Here is a 20394-nt window from a genome sequence, read left to right as displayed (position 1 = left end):
GTGGTTTACTCCCCTCATTTTGGCTTCATTTTCCCTTTGGAGGAAAGTATAGTGCAACAACACTGCTGCTATTTATTGGTTATCGAATAAATTATAACTACTTGTCTAAGGCCTTCAGATGCCAGTGCATTTCATCTTATAAATTGGTGCCTGAGCATGACACATGACTCGACAATGGTATGAAACCCCCCTGCCTTGGGGAATTATCAATCAGACTTTCTGTGAAACATTAGTACAATTAAATTCCTAGAACTGGTAGACACCCAATCATCATTTCTCTGTAGAACCTAAGTCCCTAATTGATTTTTTATTTATTTCTTTGATTATAATAAATAAAATCATCAGTTCAACAAGGAAAACAAAACAAGAATCTCAAGTTTTCTACGGTTTATTCTTGGATCAGAATAATATACATTAACAGTTGGTATATTTTTTACAGATAATATAGTGTTAGATACTTTATACTACTCTCATGGCTATGTCTAATCTTTTAAATGTCACTACAAACTTTGTAAGTTAGAAAATTACAGAGAAAGAGGTTAACATAAAGTTTACATCTCAAATATACAATTTAAAATGTATTTAATGTAAAATTTTGTGATTATATAAAAAAAAGGACATAAAATAAACGGTATTTAATATTGCCAATTATTTTAAACATATTTTGAAAAAGATTTTAGTATAATAATGAAATTGTTAAGAACACATTATAAATATAATTTGGATTATCTCTCTAGGAAGTCTGGTGAGTCAATTCTTTTAAAATTTTTTGAGGTTAATCACTTCCATCATTTGAAATAAATAATAATTTATTTCAAATGATGGAAGTGATTAACCTCAAAAAATTTTAAAAGAATTATAAATATAAATGAAGTAACATTATAGATTATATCTTACCATAAAAAGTATGACATACATTTATGCAATAATTTATTATATTTTTATTTACTAGAATAAGTCCTTAACTATTTCATATAGTTATTGAACCAAAATAAACAGCATATATAGTAATACTAAATTACTTAACAAGTGACTGGAACATTCTGGGGAGCTCTGAGACCCCTCCCCCCCCCCAATCAAGAAAAAATAATAATGCTTTTAATTTAATTACAAGAAGAAAAATCAGCTGACTATCTTGGCTATTCTGTTTAGTAATACTAAAATTATTTTTTAAATAGGTTATTTGTAACTTACACACAACTTGACTGACAACTTGAGGAAAATAGACCCACTCTATTTCTCGGCATGGAAAAGTGTGTTCATTGAATTTGAAGAATATTGATGTTTTTCCAAACAAAAATCTGAACTTGTATACTTACACTAAGAGCTAATCCTATGTAATTTATATTCATTTCTTTAAAAGAACCATATAGTTTTTTCACAAGGGGTAAAGAAAGAGAACAAGGAATCATTAATCATATGAATAACTGAGTAGCCACTTGAATAAAGAAATAGTAGTATAGTTTGCAATTTTAATAATAATTAAGTATGTATCTATAATTAATGTTTTAACTATTTGGATAATTGTCTATATTTCTCTTCATCAACACCCATATCCTCCCTGATATATATACACCAGGTAATTACCATTTTAGTGATAACGATTTAAAAAACTTGAGTATGGTTCTGACGTTATTCTTATTGATCTCCCCTCACTCCCCATGCATTTTTTTTAGCTTCTCTGAGAATAAAATCCTACTGTATATGTGTAAATATCAACTCCCTCATCTAATTTATATCACTAGTGTAAAAATATATTCAATCCACATGATTGAAAACATACATTTTAAATTAAAAAAAAAATTAACTAATAATTTTGTACTGTATGGTAGTTCATAGAAAATCAATTTTATTGGTAGCAAATTAACAAATTTTGTTCATATTTAATCATTTTATTTCATAAAAAATTAATTAATTAAAAAAGTGCATTTAAACATAGTTATCAGTAGTATTGAGATGGCATCTAAACATTAAATTGGTAACATTTATTCGTTGTGATATTATTATGATTAATTATTTACTAATAATTAGAGTAAAACCCTCTTACTAACTAAACTACTTCATTATTCTAGAGCTTACTAATAAATAAGTAAATATCTAAACATTTGGCACCCCACACGCAAATCACAGCAAGAAGTTATCAGAAGTATGTCTTAAATCACTTAGCCTCAATACATAACATTGACTGCTGAATGCATGAATCCCTGAGAGCAAGGCCATACCAGATGCCATGAGGTAGGCATCTGGATACATATCTAGTTACTTTGAGTTTAGGATGTCCCATTACCGAAACTGGGCCTTCTCCAAAAGCCTTTATCAACTATTGTGTTCAATTGCAACAGCTTTCCAGTTCCAAATGCCAAAGAGATGGCGTTTAGGCATATATAGGCACCCGCCTACACCAACTCAAAACCAATGAAATACGAACTCGTTTTTGAACTAGCATCTTCTTCGGTGTCTCAGCATCATCCATTCGTGTGCCCGGCATACCAAAGTCACCCCAGTGTGATGAACCTGTTGAGAAGGGTATCCTTGGATAGACGACCCACAAGTTTCAAGTTCTTCCTATTTCTCTAGGTGCCAGCCTCTCTAACAAGAGTAAAAAGTTTTAGGATTCAGAGTCTATTCTCATAATTATTTGTATATGCCCAAGATTCGGACCTATAACTTTAAACTGGGCGGATAATAACCACTTTAACATGGTCTTGTAAATAGTAAGTAATCTTGGTCCTTATTGAAAGGACTCTGCTTCTGAATTGCCTCACAAGCCTAAAGCAACATTGGCTAGCCATTCCTATTCTTCTGATCTCTCAGGATATATCGTTTCCAGAGTTTACTTCTAACCCTTGATAAATAAAGCTATTTACCCTTTTGAAGCTGTAATAAGTTTTCAGAATTAGTAGTGCAGTATTTTCAAAATGTATGTAGGATAAGCACAATCACATTCAATGTTCTATTTTCTAATATTCAGGAAGAACTGCAAAAACAGGAAGTAGTCCTGGACTTTTATGAAGTCCTTCCTTGAACTCACATAATCTGTCTCTTGAAGACAGAAAAAAAGCAGAAGTTAGTCAACCATAATAAACCTTGTCACTGAATGAAAGAACAGTAGAGTTGGTCTAGCAGGTGTATAACTTGGCTTATCACTATGTAATATATATAGTAGTGTCGCTGGTCTCATATGTTCCCCAAGTAAAACCTGAATAATCTCATTTGTCACTTCCAGTATGACTGTGGGCTGGTAGACCAAGCAAGATTCATGTACTCTCAAGGGAAAATTCTATTTCTTTGTGCTGATTAACAGTTTTTCTGGCCCTAAGTATTTGTTGTCAGAAATATGGAGAGTAGATAGTGCTCCCGATACAAATAATAGTAAAATCATTACAATTTAATAATTTATTAACTTTATTTAAATATTTTACAAATCAAGTATTGCAGGAATGTAAAAATTATCCTTGCAGAATGAATAAATTGAATTGGCACCAGAAGAGTCAAGTATGCCGGCTAGAACAGACTCAGAGCTGATTGGTAATATCTGAGACTATATGTGAAATAAATCTTAACTATACTAAAAGGATTTCAAAGTGGATTACCCTAAAGTAGAGCCAGACCTTTCTTATTTAACACGAGGAAGCTCTTGATAAAGGGTTTCAGTAGAAATATAAGTAAATCTTTTCGGCAGATGAACAAAATGAAAAGACAATACTAGCCACACCATATCCAAAAACCATCTCAATAATGTGATGACATAAAAATGGTGGAATAATCAGGTAACAAAATTTGCTACCTGAAAGATAAAATATATATACCATAGTCTGTATTGCCCTCACATATAGGCCATACCTAGGCCTCTTTATTTGATTATGACTGTATCATAAAAATATTGTAAACCTACTATTCATAATATAAGTGTTAATCTACATTATGATAAGCATGAGCTTGAAATCCCTATCTTCTCTGGAAAATCGTTAATTCTCAGCTTTATTTTCAAAGATCTTATAACGAAATAAGGATAAGCCAATTATACAATAATGTTTCCCATAAAGAAATTTATGTTTCCTTCTTTGTGTGATAGGTATCATATAAAAAATAATGCTTTTTATTGTCCATGATTCAAAATATGGCTTGTTTTATAAAATATAAGCTTCATCTATTTGTTACATTAATTCTACTAGTTATAAAATATAGCATTTTTAAAACTTGATCATTACCATGAAAATGACAATATATTATGAAGAATTAAAACAACTTTCTTTGGCAGGCACCTAATGACACTGCACACATTTTATAACCTGAAATATAATTTTATCTTTCCATCATATAATGAGCTGAGATGAAACACCTATATAGAAAATATATGGTTAGTTAATATAAAAATGCTTAAATAGAGGGAAAACAAGATTTTTTGACAAACCATCAATTGCTAAGAAATACGGTTAAAAAAATAAATAATTTAAAATAAATATTTGATATTGCAAGATTCTCATACCTAAATAATTAAAATTTCAAAAATATTTTGAAGGCACACTTTAAGATTTATTCAATATCAATAAAAAACCATAATGATTCCTATTAGTATCTAGTAAAAAAATATTTCATATTTACTTTCAAAAATAATTATTCATATAAAAAATATTGCTTAAAACATTTTCTACAAGAATAAATTGTACAGACATTTATGTAGGAACTCAAATAAAATAAAAATTAATGGATACTTACTTTTTCCCTAGTTTTCTTATAGAAATTAAGATTCTTACTGAAAAGATTAATAATATTAGCTTGATTTCAGAGTTAGGATATTAACATGAACTTAATGGTTAAACTAATTACTGGTTCTAAAATCTAAGTAATCTAAAATACAATTAATTTTTCAAACACAAAGTAGATATAAGTACAGAAATACATTAATTGGATATAGATTAAGTGTTTTACAATAATGAAAAGTTTGATGAAATTAAAACTAAACTTCATGTTTAAGTGCAACTACTCAAAAATGTCCCATTTTATTAGCTCACATTCCTCGAGGATATAATTTGAGTAGTCAGAACTTTGTCGGCACTATTTATGTTTGAAAAGTTCTGTACCCTGATATATTTTTTTCTCCTTTAACTCTTTTTTTGTTGGACCCATATTTCAAAAATGAATGGTGGTTTTTTGCTAAATAAATGTTCACCAACACTTAACATCATACCTATGAAACACAGTTTACTTATTCAAACACCAGATTGTCTGTCTACTAAATAAATACTGGTCCTGAAAGGAAAATAATATTGAATCTCATCACACAAACAGAAAGACCACCTAAATCTACAAGAAACATTCAAATATGAACGATAATATACGAGATGGTGGTCCAGTCAGAGGGTGGACTGACTGACTTAATTCTTCGTATAACAGATGAGAGTCTTGTTATGAGTCGGAGAGGTGTGACTAAGGTTAGAGAAGTATCTTTTTTTTTACTGTTTTAATAAAACTTGTCAATTGATAACATATTCATGTACCTGTATATTTCCTTTCCATAGTTAACTATCACATATATTATTTCTGTTGGAGTGATCCCCTTTTGAGACAAAATACTGAACCAATTAACAAAAAAAAAAGGTTTAAAAGAGATTTTTACATACAGCATAGGTCAAAAGAGTATTTTAATTGGATCAGATTTACAATATGTAATTTTCAAAGGATATATCTGTTTTACAAACCCCATAAGTCTTAAAAAGCGTTTTTGGCCTTTGTTTGTCTTTCTGTACTTGACTATAATTTATTGTTCCGTTTTTGTATTGTAGAATTTCGAGAAAAAGTAAATATTAAATATTGGAAAATAGACTTGATTATTTTATACTATAACTCATTTGTTAATTTACCTTAAGGTAAGGTGCCTTCAGTTATAGTATATGTTTTTCCTTATGTGTTTGTTGGGTTCCTCCAAATTTTCTTTTGTTTAGATGATATTGATATATATACAGAGATTGTGGGAACAATTTGGTCAAAACACTATTTTATCGATAAGGGTGTTTCATAGGCAAAATACTTTCTCTGTAGAACAATATTGAAGCTGTTTAATAAAGACAAACACAGAACAATTAATGGTAATACTGCACTTAAATCAAGACTAAGGCTAATTGGTGGAACAATAAACAACAACAATCCTTCAGGAATGTCATTTTGCTGCATGTCAAAGCCTGGTCCAATAATGCTGATATAACGCACTGTGAGCTTGAAGAAATTCTCTAGGAAATACAACACCTACTATATAGTACAGATTTATTGTTGTGATATTTTCATATGTTAAGAGGTTTTAGGAAGTCATATCTTCACCAATGATGCAAATGTAAAGAGTTCTGCCCTACAAAGGAATGCTCTCTTCTTTTTACAGAAAAGGGATAAACTGTGTTTTTGATTATTTGGAAAAAATGCATCAATAAGGAGAGTGAATTATCAAGGAATATGCTATATTTTTGGTGAACCAATTGGTTCTATGCGGTCAGGTGTTTTAAAAACAAAGACATGCTTATATTTGAATGTCCATTATAAGATAGTTTTTTCTTACTATACTGAAGTCCTAATATCTAATCAAGTTTTAATGTCTTTGAGACTAATAAAAATGGGACATTTGTGTGTGCCCACTCCATCCAGTTTGTCTAAATTAAATTTGATTGTAGTCTGATCAAGGTACAAAAATAACAATTAGTTTTTCTGAATTTTATCTATACATTCCAGTAGCTCTCTTCGATGTATCAGATACCTTAAAATTTCCTTAATACATATTCCTATAAAATATTTCATTATCATGAAAATTGAACATGTATCTAACTCAGATAGCCTAGGCAAGTTATTGCATTGATATATATAAACCTCAATCAACCTGACATTCAGGAATGAGACTTCAATACCAACAATAGTGTATTTATATAACATGTAATGGAATGATCCTAATCCTAATATATTTGGACCTAATTTTAGTAAAATATATATTTAGTTACTTCTATAATAAGATACCACACAATAAATGGATATAATTTTGAGATATCCCAGTAAAGTTAATCAAAACTTAATTAATATTCCTTACTGATAAAATTTAATTTTTCTTTTATCCTAGAAGAAAGCCCCTAAATACAGATGCGATTATTTACATAGCTAATATTTAATGTAAGGATAAAGGCCTAGAATTTACTACAGAAAATTATCTTAGAAGATTTGGCAGTACAATCATAATTCTACTAGCATCAACTAAAAAAAATTTAATTAAAAAAATGGGTTAATATTTTGAACAAGATTAAAATAATGGATTGAGAAATTACCTACTAGTAGCTCTCCATTCAGATAGATTTATTTTGCATTTAAAATAGATATTAATATATCTCAGGAATTTTGTGGATTATCAGTTTTTTGTAAGTATAAAATTTACTGTGGAAGGGTAGATATTTATTTCAGGCCAAGTCCTGTAATATAAAAGATTTCATGAATGTCATCTGTGGTACATAATTTATAATATTTAAATATAATGTAATCACAGTACTGCAGATAAATGAAATTTTTGAGAGGCCTTATAAATATGCACGAAAAGTGCAAGCTAATGATATTAATGAAAAAACAGCATGAAACTCTTCACTCCGATGTTCGACATGTCACAATCTCACAAGAGGAGATCATAACACAAAAAAAAAAACAATTCGGACCTGCCCTGCTAAGACCCCCAGGGAGTGACAGTCCTATATTGCTTTTTGAATTCAATCATTATAAGTAGGATTAAAATCGAAGAGATCAAAGTTTACTTATTCTCAAGTAAAACAACATACATATCATTATGTATGTATTTTTTTTCGTTTTGACTATTATTACAAGTCATCTTAAGGCCAAAAGACATTATGAAAGAGTAAAGACCTGATCTGTACTGTGATTGGAAAACCAAGATTGGTTTCCAGTATTACATACAGTCCATTATAGGCCTAATTTTTTATATAAAAAATTGTAATTAGATGGAAAAATTTTGTAAATATACTTTTCTTTTAAATTTAATCGGAAGATCGTTGATTGACTGGATATAATTAACAAAAGGTCTATGCGCGATCAAAATAACTAAAATAGTAAATAAAATATTTATTATGAGCCAATGTTTCGCCCCACTTTGCAGGGGTAAAAAAGATACAAACAACTAAAATAATGTAACTTGAGAATAAGATAACATGAAATAAAAGTAAACCAATGTATGGCTAAAAAAGATACAAACAACTAAAATAATGTAACTTGAGAATAAGATAACATGAAATAAAAGTAAACCAATGTATGGCTAAAAATGATGTAAAACATGCCAAAATTTATATAAAAACTGGATGATAATTTAATTGGTTATTTTTTCACATATTTATAATAAATGTTCACATATTTTATATAATTTTTAGCCATATCTAAGTTTACTTTTATTCCATGTTATGTTATTCTCTTACTTTGTTATATTATTTTAGTTTTGTATCTTTTTTAGCCCTGCAAAGTGGGGTGAAACGTTGGCTCATAATGAATAGTTTATTTACTATTTGAGTTATTAATATATAATATTCCATTTATTAAAATAACTAATGTTTGAACCTAATAATTTCAGTCTTAAAAATGAGATCATAAGAAGAAAGAAAGACGCAATTTTCTTTGTACAGTCTCATAAAAAAAATTTATAAATTAATGAAAAAAAAATATAAATAATAACTACTTTTAATATGATAATAATACTATTTTTAATATTTCAAAATAAGTACATGTAAAAAAATTGAGATTGTTTTGTATCTAAAACCAACACTTAGAAATTTTGATATTTGGTTAGCAGAAGTATAATTGTAGTAGAATTGATATTTATTTCCACCAGACTTTTTGAAATACTAATACTAAACTGGCAATTTTGACTGCTTAAATATGAGAAATAATTTTTTTTTAAAGCTGGTAGAGAGATACTACTAGGTAATCCTAATTATAATGATAATTAATATGTTATATTTTAAAATCCTACCAGAATATTAGTACTTGGACAAAAATTAAATAACGAAGGCTCGTAATATAAACAAAAATAAAAATGTTAAATATTAATGAGAAATATCGATAGAATTATACAAACTCACAAAACCGAAAAGGTTTAGGCTACTTGTTAAAGACCTTTACTAGTCCTATTATTACTGCAGTAACTACATTGATCATTAACTATCAATATTATACTTCTATTATTATATATATTTTTTAAAAGTTATGTTGTTATGAAGTTTACTTAAGAAAAAAATATTATACAGCAGCGTACAGAAACTTTTTTTGAAATAGATCAAAACTGAGAACTCTTCAAACCGATGAGCTCTGATGTAAATGAAAGACTTACGATTAAAATGAAGGAATACAATATTTTGTAATAATTTTAGTGGTATCATATTTATTAAAAATTAAATTAGTTACCTGGACAATGGAGAGACAAATGGATTATAAAAGAAAAATAAATACAAAACCAGACTAATGTGTCTGAGATGCAAAAACTGCCAGTCAATGCAAGTACATTGAAAAATGATATCATCACTAGGTCACTATTTATAGTTTCTAATAAAGTACAATATTCTAGAAGGAATTAATTCTAATGGAGTAAAATTAAAACATTCATTGTTCAATGTAAATCAAACTGGTTGTAATTTAAAGTAACCTCTATTTATCAATCATGTTAAAGCTGTATTTAATAATTCTTAACCCTTATCTTTTTTAATACCATTACACCTCTTTAATAAAAACTTTTCTGGTTCTAAAGTAGCAGTACTATGAGCTCCTTTGTCATGACAAACTATATGAACCAGTCGAAGATTTTCAGATGTGAATAACAGTGAAAATATTAAATCGTAATTTAAATCATGACAGCTCCCATCTTTAGCCACAGATTTTACAGCTTTTTCAATGCTAGGAATGATAGTTCTAGATTTTTCGATCCTATTAAAAAAAAAAATTAACAAATTGTAATTAATACTATACACAATTTAAACTTATTATATTTTTTCATACCAAGCCAATTTATTACCAAAACACTTTTATCAAATTGGGTAACAAATTATTATTTGTTTTAAAAAAAAAAATTGATTACCATTGATATAGACATGTAATGATATGAGAAATTCTTACCTGTGATCTAAATTCCATGTAGAAAACACAATACGTTCTTCACGGCTGGCATAAGGATTAATAATATGCCTTCGGCTTTTTAGATAAAGGCATCTGGAAACAAATTTTGAATTTCAATCTAAACACTCACACCAATTCCTTACAAATTCAACAAAATCTAATTCTTTTGATAAAAGATCTTAAATTAATAAGCTATAAATGTACTAAGTAAGGAGGCGATTTAGATTTTAAAATTATATGAACTAATAATAGATACTTTTTAAATTTAAATAGACAGAAAATAAATCTTGAATTGAGTAAACTAAATTACAACCATTAAAACAAACTTTCAAAACCATAAAATTAATAAAACATTCGTAGGGCATTGATTATATGAATATAAGATAAGAACACTTATATGAACTAAACAGGTTTGTCTGGAATATTTTGTACATAATATGCATGTGTAAAAGATTCCATACACAAGAAGGCGGTTCATAAGAAGGTTGTACCACCTAAGTTACAGTCTAATGGACTGTTGTATTGTACTATGACCTAATAATATTTATAAAATACTTAAAGTTAAATAAGTGTTTGATACAGTAATTGTTTGAAAATGGTGGTATAAACTAAAAAATATAACAAAATAAATACAAATAGGAAAGTTAAGATAGACAACTTATCAAATCAAGTCACCTTTTGTTAACAGGTTTAGGTGGGTATAATGTCCCACTATGCCCCCAATTCCAGGCTTTTAGGGACTTAACCTTGGAAGATATCTTAGCCATTTTGATGTATTGAATATCTTCACTGAGAATTTCTCTCCTTCATACCAGAGGGCAACATATTCTCAATCAATATTCAGGCCTGGAAGTGTAGGAAAGTTGTTTCTTTCCACCACACTTCTGGAGATATACTAAAGTAGAGTACATACAATGTCTCTTAATCAAAAACAAACGAAGAAACTGTTACTGGACATATCATAAACATAAATTATGAGAACTTACCTTTTAAGTTGATTCTAAGAATCAAGACAAAAACAATTAATTCCAAAAAAGAACAATCACTCAGTAAAAGAGGTAGTAGCCTATGGGTAGGTAAACATAAAGTCTGATATATTGTAACTATGAATATTTTTAATTAATTAAAAAACTTACATTTTGATAAGTTCTTGTCCTCCTGAAATGAGTTTATAATGAACTACTAATTGCCCTAATGAGTTCATATAATCGATGCCCTACTTTAATCCATTTTTATTAATTAAGATTATTAACAATGTCATTACTTTTCTTTATTCCAAGCACCACTGCATTTAAAAAACCCTGATTCATCACAAAGACATGCATTATCTTTTCTGTCAAAGTAACCTCCATTGAAGTCACATTTCCTTAGTTGTCCTTTTAATCTAAAAAAAAACAAAAACATACATAAATTTAAAAATGGATATGAACTTTAGAACTTATCAGAAACAATGCAAACATGATGCTCACCTATTTAGAAGTATTTCAGTTAACTTTTTTTCTGTTAGATTAGTTTGAGACTTCAACAAGTCACTCTTAGCCTTATAAAAATAACCACTTATTCGATCTTTACATCTGCGCCTCAAAAAAGCTTCCTTAGAAGTATAGTTGGTTTCTAAACCTGAAAATAACAAACAATAATTAATAAAAAAAATTAATAATAGTAACGAATTTTTCTAGATATTGAAAAGTTATGGCATAAAAATGAAGAATACAAGAATAAAAATTTATGGCAAGGTTCGATAAGGTAATATATAAAAACGAAAAGTACAGATATACCATATAGGAGATCTTTTTGTTAACTAGGATAGATGAAATCTGATGGAGTACAGATTAATAGATAAGAATTCAAAGAAAATTTCAATGTAGATATACAATTGAAGTAAAGGGGTGGAGAAAGAGAATATCAGAAAGATGATCTAGAGATATGTATTCAAATATAACAACATATCAATTTAGTAAACTTCAACATACCCATGACAATAATTTAATATACATTTTACCTTCAAACCATTTGGGATCATCTTTACGACTACTTTTGAGAGTATTGTCTTCAGCATCACCCGATTTCAATAAATAATTAGCTAATATTCTAACTTTCTCTTTTACATTCTCATCAAAAAATCCTTTAACCATCTGTCCAGTCCTTAAAAACTCAATATTTACAGCTTTAAAAGCATTGTAAATAATATCTGCTCCTGAAAAATAAATTTTTTTTATATACATGAAGCATTCATAATGACCTTTATCTTATCTTTTAATCAGGTCATATGTTACTAAAGGAAATCAACAGATTTATTATATCTATTAAAATATAATTGAACATATAAAACAGAACTTGGAATCAAAGGAATTGAAATGGAAACAATGGTGAGTAAAAAAAAGCAATAGTGGTATTCTTGGGGACTGGGCGACAAAAGTGAAATTAGTGGAAATGAAATAGTGTATTAAAATTTAATAATAATGATCATGTGTTCCCTCTTATAGCTTAAGTTAGAAAAAATTAGTTCTGGAATAAACAAAAACAATAATTAGACAATAACAATAATTAGAACAGAACAGCCATTTCCTAAGTCACTTTTAGCAGAAATCATTTTATATTGTAATAGGAGAGAATGAGATAACAGGAGATCACTTAATTGGACTGGAAATGTTGGGATTGTTAAGCTCTACACGAGATCAATTTACTCCCAAATAATTCTTTTTTTTTCTTAAGTTTGGGAACATCATTAAAGAAGTTTCAGTTCAAAAGGGTGGGAGTTCCAAACAGACTATAAGTGACAGAGGTTAAACATATATTTTAACATATATTATATGTTATATATGTAAATGATTGATCATATTATTTTTCTGAATATGAAAGAGATGGTCGGGAATGCGGTAAAAAAGGAACAAACAATAGTTAAAACAATTTTAACTATTTTTTAGTTAACAACTATTAGCATATAGAATGAGTTAGACAGATATTGAAGGTGAGGCAGAATATTGTGTTGCATGTTACAATCGCTTACAGATGGTAAGAAGCTTGTTACTTCATATAGGGAGGAAGATTGTGATTTGATGTAAATTAAAATAAAAAGAGCCATAAAAGTGTTGCATCTTTTATGGGTCTTTGGATCAAGGAATGATGAGTGTTTCATGTTAAAATAGAAAAAAAGATGAGGAGTTGAAGTATGAAATGGAGTGTTTGTTAATGACGCTATTTCATGCTACATAAGGAAGAAAAAGTAAGTAAAAGAGAAAGGAAAATTAGGACCTATGATAAGTAGGCATAGGCAGCAATAAAGTATTGGACCTATTAAAAATCATGGTATAGGTGGTAAGGTATAGGTTGATGAGTTTGAATACAAATATGATTGGTCAATCTAATCCAGGAGCTTTGTTTCTTTTACTATTTTCAATGGCAGCTGATAGCTCTTCTAAATTGATTTTGTAGCCTAAAGTCAGGGATATAAGGGCACGCAATGTGTCTTCTAATCTCTTCTTTGGTCGAAAGCATATTATGAAAAAAAAGATTCCTATCAATCTGCTGGGAAAGAATTTTGTGGAATGGCTTGGGAGCTATATGTCCTGAATAAATTCCAAATCTGAAGTTTTGGTGGAGAAATATTGTAGCAATATTGTTCTACTTTTGTAATTGTGTTTTATTGCAGGTGTTTGACTTAAAATTCTTAAAAATATACACTAGAAAATTAGCCATTACTACTGATACCCCTATTTTGTTAAATTTATGATCAGTTGATAAACTTTGATTTAAACATTTGTGCAAAAGAATTTCCCAATCAAAATTTTGCAGTGATTTTATTTTAGTGTACCAGCCACTCCCAAATAAAAGTCATATCAATGAATTTTAAGTTTAGAGTGTTATGTAAATCATTATTTATGGAATGTAAAATATTATCACGTAGTATACCAGGTTTACAATAAACAGGAGCAACTAATATTTTCTGAATATGCAGTTCAAATATTGTAATAAAGAAGAATCTCGGCTGTCCAATATGCCTGTCTTTATAAAAATACTTTGACAAAAACATAATAAAAATTATTTAAAGATTATTTTTGAGATTTATCAAACTTTATGGTACACCATTGGAAGACAGCTCTTTGGCATAATCCATTGGGAAGTTCTGGATCCGTTTCTGGCTAAAAAATGTTTTAGTTTTCATTTCTTTGTACTCAATGAATGTGAAGTTTGCATTGAGTAGTAAAGGTGACGAAAAATCAAGAAACAAGGGAACACAGATCAATAATATAAAATTTTAATATATTTTTTATCTATTGTAAAAAAAGGAGCTGTTGATTAACTGAATGTTTAAACTTAAAAAATTCAAATTAATTTTTTTTTTTTAATTTGCTACAAAACTAAACACATTTGTATTCATACATTTTTTGCATATAATTAAAATAATATTCAATGAAGTCTAATGAAATTACCCATTAACACATTATCAGTTGGTTTGGAAAAAATAAGCAATATCTGAGGAGGAAGACTGGAAAAGTAATCTTCAGAATCAACAATAGTGCCATCTAACAATGAGAAGTAATATTCATCAGCATTTTTGACCTTGGAAAAAAAAGAAAGAAGAAAACTATTTAATAATTAACTAATTAAAATTAAACCAAATATTAAGATTTGAACTACGTACATTAAACTTCAAACAGGCTTTAGCTTTGAGTTCTTTTAAAGTAGAACAGGCTATACCACAGGTTTTAGTCCGAGTAGCATCAGTTACTTTATAACCCTATATAAAAAATAATTTAATACCTAATAATACATACTTAACCAAATTATTCCATAGAATATTACTATATAATACAATATTATCTTTATAAAAATTATTGTATTTTTGGTAATTGATAAAAAAAAGTATTTCTTATATTTCACTACTACTGAAGAGTGATGATGAATAAAATATTTCATATGAAAAATAAATAATAAATTAAATTTAAAGATACATATTTTAGAAGAAATTAGCACAAAGTACTAAAAACATAATTGAAGACAGATAAAAAGAAAATGTATAAATGTTGCCTTTACTTTACTTTACTCTTCCAATATTAATTACATTTAAAATGACAAAATAGTGTTTCTTACTGACATACTTGCTTAAAACAGATGACTAAAATGGGCAGATGAACAAATTTCACTATATTAAAACAAGTGAAAAGCCACTTTGCAATGGGTAAAGGCACAATCAGGTCAAAAAGTATGAAAAATTCTGCTGACTGAATAAATCAGCTGATCGAATGTATGTATATGGAATATCCATATATAGATGTATGGAACCCAATAATATATATATATCTCAGTCAGCTGACATCGAAGTAACAGCTGACTGTAACTCCTCCCGCCAGTTTATGAACAATCCTCATAAAATTACATTGTACAATATAATAACATATCCAAAACAAATTATGAAAAACTATTTACAATAAATATTTTTTTCGTATATCAATAGCACAGTACAAAAAAAACACAACCTTACCAAAAAGTAAAAGCTATATACATAAATAAAACTTAGAAATAAAGAAAAAGACTCCTGGAACAATGAAATGAACAACTTAATAAAAAAAATTACAAAATTAACAAATAAACTAAAACAGAACATAAAAAAATAGAATAAATAACTACATTTCTACTGGAGGTGATATGAGAACAAACCAGTCTCTATACTGTCATTGTCAGAAGTTTTAACTGTTCAATCTGGACAGTTCTCCTCTTTTTAGGTTCTCGGATACTTTGTATTAAGATAATATTATTTTCCCTAATGATTAACACCCTGAATGGGTTCGTATCACTGTATCTCCTTAACTCTGTTAGAACCCAACTTTCTATATACAATTGCCTTGATTTTGATCGCCCCCATCCTGTTTGTGACCTTTAAATTTTCCTGCATCACCCTGCTTTTCGATTCTTCCCCGTGCTTTCTCCCATAACTTTCTTTGAGCAATGTAGTTATTGACTAATTCCTCTTTGTCCGCTACTGTGCCCTTACAGTTCTACCGGTGCCCGTGAAGCCCAAAGAGGACTTCAAATGATGAAAACCCGATAACTGCATATACAGAATGATTATATGCCACAATCGCCTTAGGCATAGCCACGTCCGGTTCTAGTCCCTGGTCGACCTGATATAATCGAAGATGGTCACCCAACGTGCTATGAAGCTACTCTATGCATCCTCTACTCTTGAAGTGCCCTGGTGTGTTGAGATGCCATATTATGTCAAGATCCTTCATTTCCTTTAGAATCATGGCATTGTCAAATTCTCTGCCTGAATTTAGTGAGATGTGCTCCGGAACACCGTAGAATTGAAACCACAAATGGAGAGCTGCTTCTGAAGACCTGTCCTGCGCCTGAAGCGCTCCCTAACTGAAGAGGTCAATCATGGTCACCCATTTGTATCCCGTCCATGTAAATGTGTCAATTTGTAAATATTTGAGCGGTGCATCTGTGGTACGTGTCCTCTCCTGTCTCCCTTTAGGCGGATGTTCGTCATACTTAGTGCATAGACAAACCTCGCAGCTTCCTACAACCTCTGATACAGTCTTTCTCATCCCCCACCAAAAGTATCTTCTCTTTAAGGGCTGCATAGTCTCAAGGAATCCGCGGTGATTAGTCTTACCCTGATGATATGCTAGAATGACTTCTCGTTGTTGTTCTTCTTTCAGAAGGGTTTAGAGGACAGAGGAAGACCATAAAGTTAGTTAATTAGGATATTATGGTTGATGGAATCAGAGGCTTTGGAGAAATCAAGGAGAATAATGTTCTGCTGGTCTATGGCTGTGTGAAGATCTTGTGAGATTTTAATAAGGGCAGACATTATATTTGCCAAGCCATTATATTAGCCAACAGTTTGGGTTGTAAGGAAATCGAGCTGAAATTATTGAAGATTGTAGGATTTTAAGTTTTCTTTCAGCAGATGAAATAGGGTGGGATTTAGTATGAAGAAGTATGGGAGAGGATAGGAAGAATAGAAGGTAGTTAGGCTTTAATAAATTTAAATAGAGTATTATTTGTACTAGGTTTATGAATGAAATTTCGGAGTTCATCGAAGGTGATATTGGAAAAAACGGGAATGGTATAGATTAAAGAAGGGATGATTAGGTGCCAATGTCAGGGAAGAGGAAAGTGAGTATTGAGTTCATCAGCGGAAATGGAGATCTACTGGGTTTGAGTAGGTTTGCCTTAAGAAAAGTTGTTAAGATTCATAATCATTAATTCATAAAAAAGGAACTCCTTGTGCTAAGGAGTAGTGAAGATGCACAAATTGTGACATGATTTTCTATATGAAATTATGAGGTTTAGAGTACATGAATATGGGACAGTGGTCCCGAAACGTTGTACCATGTCATGATAATTTAATAAAAATTTCATTAAACTGGAAGTCATTAACCTCAAAATTTTTTTATGAATTGACTCACCAGACTTCCTATAGAGATAATACAGATAATCATCAATATTTTATACTAAACTATATACCCAGACTAACTGATAAAATTAAAAAGAAATTTATAGAATACGACCATTATCTGAAGTTAATAATAAATTAGGGAATTTTCTCATTTATATGAAAGATCAAATTGATAATAAAGATAGACTAAATGTTATTTATAACATCAATTGCCAGAATTGTGAAGGTGTGTACATTGGAGAGACCTCAAAAAAATTAAAAACAGCAGTTGAGCAACATAAGAATAATTGTAAAAATATAAAAAAACATCAACACCACAGCATAAAATACAAACTTGAATTTGATTTTTAAAATCAAAAAATTTTAGACACGGTAAATCATAGTCGAAATAGAAAATTAACTGAAGCAGTATACATTACTAAAAACATAGATAAAGCAATCAATTTTAAAACAGATACTAAAACTTTAGGTAGACACTATCTAGTAAATAAATTAATAATTTAAGGTTGTATAATAGTACTAGATTTAGAATAATTTAATGTGTTCTTAATATATAATGTTTAAAAAAATATGATTGTAATTGTTATTAAATAAGTCATCTTTTGAGTAATAGAGGTAGGGGAATGATATATTGTAAATACTGTAGGCATGTTATTTATTTGAAAATTTGTTTGAGAGACCTGAAGATGAGGTGATAACCTCAAAACGTTTTCATTGTAACAAGAGGAAGAGTGTTGTTCATTCAAAGTTCTATTCAGGTTTACAGTAGATATTGGTGAGTTGAACCATTTTCTCAAAGGAGGCGATTTCCTTACAACCCAAACTGTTGGCTAATATAATGGCTTGGCAAATATAATGTCTGCCCTTATTAAAATCTCACAAGATCTTCACACAGCCATAGACCAGCAGAACATTATTCTCCTTGATTTCTCCAAAGCCTCTGATTCCATCAATCATAATATCCTAATTAACTAACTTTATGGTCTTCCTTTGTCCTCTAATGCCCTTCAATGATTCCAATCCTAGTATATCATTATCCCTAATAATCCACCATCCGGTTCTTAACCTTGGAGAAGAGATATACCTCAAGGTTCATCTTTATCCATCCCCAAGCCTTTTTACCATTTATATCAACAACCTTCCACTTCCAACTTACATTCCCAGTAAGTATATGCTAAGGACACCCAAATTTATATCTCTTTTAATTTTGGTCCTGCTGACTTCTCTGATGCCATCCTGAAACTACAGGATGACATCAGCAGAATAAGTGCCTGGGCAACCACAGCTATATACCGAGAAGACTAAAGCCATCCAGATCGGGTCCTCCTCTCTTCTTAAATCTGTCCCTACATCATATTAAATATTTTCGGTTAACTCATCTTTCTTAGGTCCAAACATTTTACATAATACTTTAATTTAAAAAACATAAGGCACTGCTCCTCCCTTTTTATAAGAGGGCCACATTTCATGTGTAGTATTCAAAAGTAAAGAACAGTAATAGTACCAACATCAAAACGTGCTTTTCTTATCAGATGGAAGCATTGGACTTCTACCACAGGATATGGTATGTGGTAATAAGTATACCACAGGATATATATCTCAAAGCACTAGAACTTTACATTATTCTGAAGTTCTTAATCTTCTACATGATTCTTGACTCCAAGATCAATGAAGTTTTGTATTCTGATGGATTAATAAAATATTTCCATATTAATGTATATAGAATAGTATTTCAAACCTTTTCCTTCCCATAATAAAAATTCTAATAAATTGTGTTAAATTTCAATAAATGAACAATTACTTTGAAAAATTGTCATACGGCAAAGGAAGGGCACCATTATATATATATTTATATATATGTATACATCAATATTGTTATCTATATATTGTTATATATATATTTATTATTTCAATAAAGGTCAGAAAAAAAAATTCAACTTGTAGTACCATTTCAAAAAATCTGAATAAAATGAGGATGTAAATATGGTTTAAGTAGATATCTCAAATGACTTAAGTAAGTTCAGCTCAACACCATGGAGAGTTACAATAATTTTTCTGTAAATTTTCAAGTTTTTCTCAAAAAACAGCAACTGAATGCAGTGTTGTGAGTTAATTGAAATGTTGGAGAATGTCCAAAAACTTCCTGTTAAAATTCTCATTAGTATCCTTATTTCATGAGATCCATGGCTTGAGGTAAAATTGAGACATTTTTCTGAAAGTGCTAATAAAAAAAAAATTACAGGATCTGAAGATATATTGACTAATTATGGTGCAATAGAGATCTGAAATCTGGAAAATAGAGTTTTCCTGGGAATGTGAACATATGGGTGAGTAACAAGACAGTTATCACTCTACAGCACTTTTATCAATCTTATTGGGACAGTCTTTGGATTATTTCAAAAAAGTAAATATGTTGGCATGGAATGGAAGTTAATAAAATAAACACGAATAAAGAAATATAAAAAACAGTAAATCATTATTTATCGTTAAATTAAACATAGACCAGGTAAGTAACATTACAAAAATGATAAACAATGAAAACAGAAAGGATCAAGAAACATAAAACATAATTATTTGTTCTAATATATATCTTGACATAAGAAAAATCATAACTCCTCAGTTAACTCACTTGCAACATTATTATGAATCATAATATAAAATTAGTAAACAAGAAACGTAACACTTTAATGTTTATAAACTGACATGTTGATAAACAATAAACCATGAAAAAGGTAATAAGTATAACACATCAACAAATTTTCAACTGGATTTCTATGAATTTTTCTGGCTAGTTGAATTATTTAAATGAAATTAAATATTTAAAGTTTTTAAAAATATTTTTAAATTTT

At 29.3% G+C, this 20394-nt stretch overlaps 1 protein-coding gene across 2 annotated transcripts; it reads right to left on the bottom strand.

Moving 5' to 3' along the window:
* Nucleotides 1–836: 836 nt before the first annotated feature.
* On the bottom strand, nt 837–20267 carry Drep4 (DNA fragmentation factor-related protein 4). Of its 2 annotated transcripts, XR_010844468.1 has the most exons (9): nt 20175–20267; nt 14780–14875; nt 14568–14697; nt 12137–12331; nt 11604–11754; nt 11399–11518; nt 10135–10227; nt 7302–9945; nt 837–4756 (listed from the first exon to the last, which is right to left on the bottom strand). XR_010844468.1 is itself a non-coding variant. In XM_014426184.2 (8 exons), the coding sequence occupies exons 1-8, from the start codon at nt 20181–20183 to the stop codon at nt 9708–9710; spliced, it is 1032 nt and encodes a 343-aa protein (XP_014281670.1). In that variant the 5' UTR covers nt 20184–20267; the 3' UTR covers nt 5130–9707. The 2 variants fall into 2 exon arrangements, 1 of the variants encoding a protein (XP_014281670.1); XM_014426184.2 differs by lacking the exon at nt 837–4756 and having other exon boundaries at nt 5130–9945.
* Between the last annotated feature and the right edge of the window lie 127 nt (nt 20268–20394).

Source organism: Halyomorpha halys, unplaced genomic scaffold (genome assembly GCF_000696795.3).
Source record: "Halyomorpha halys isolate HHAL.00 unplaced genomic scaffold, Hhal_1.1 Scaffold559.1, whole genome shotgun sequence".
Classification (NCBI taxonomy): domain Eukaryota; kingdom Metazoa; phylum Arthropoda; class Insecta; order Hemiptera; family Pentatomidae; genus Halyomorpha; species Halyomorpha halys.
Note: the sequence above shows the minus strand (reverse complement) of the source record. Positions and strands in the feature narration are given on the sequence as shown.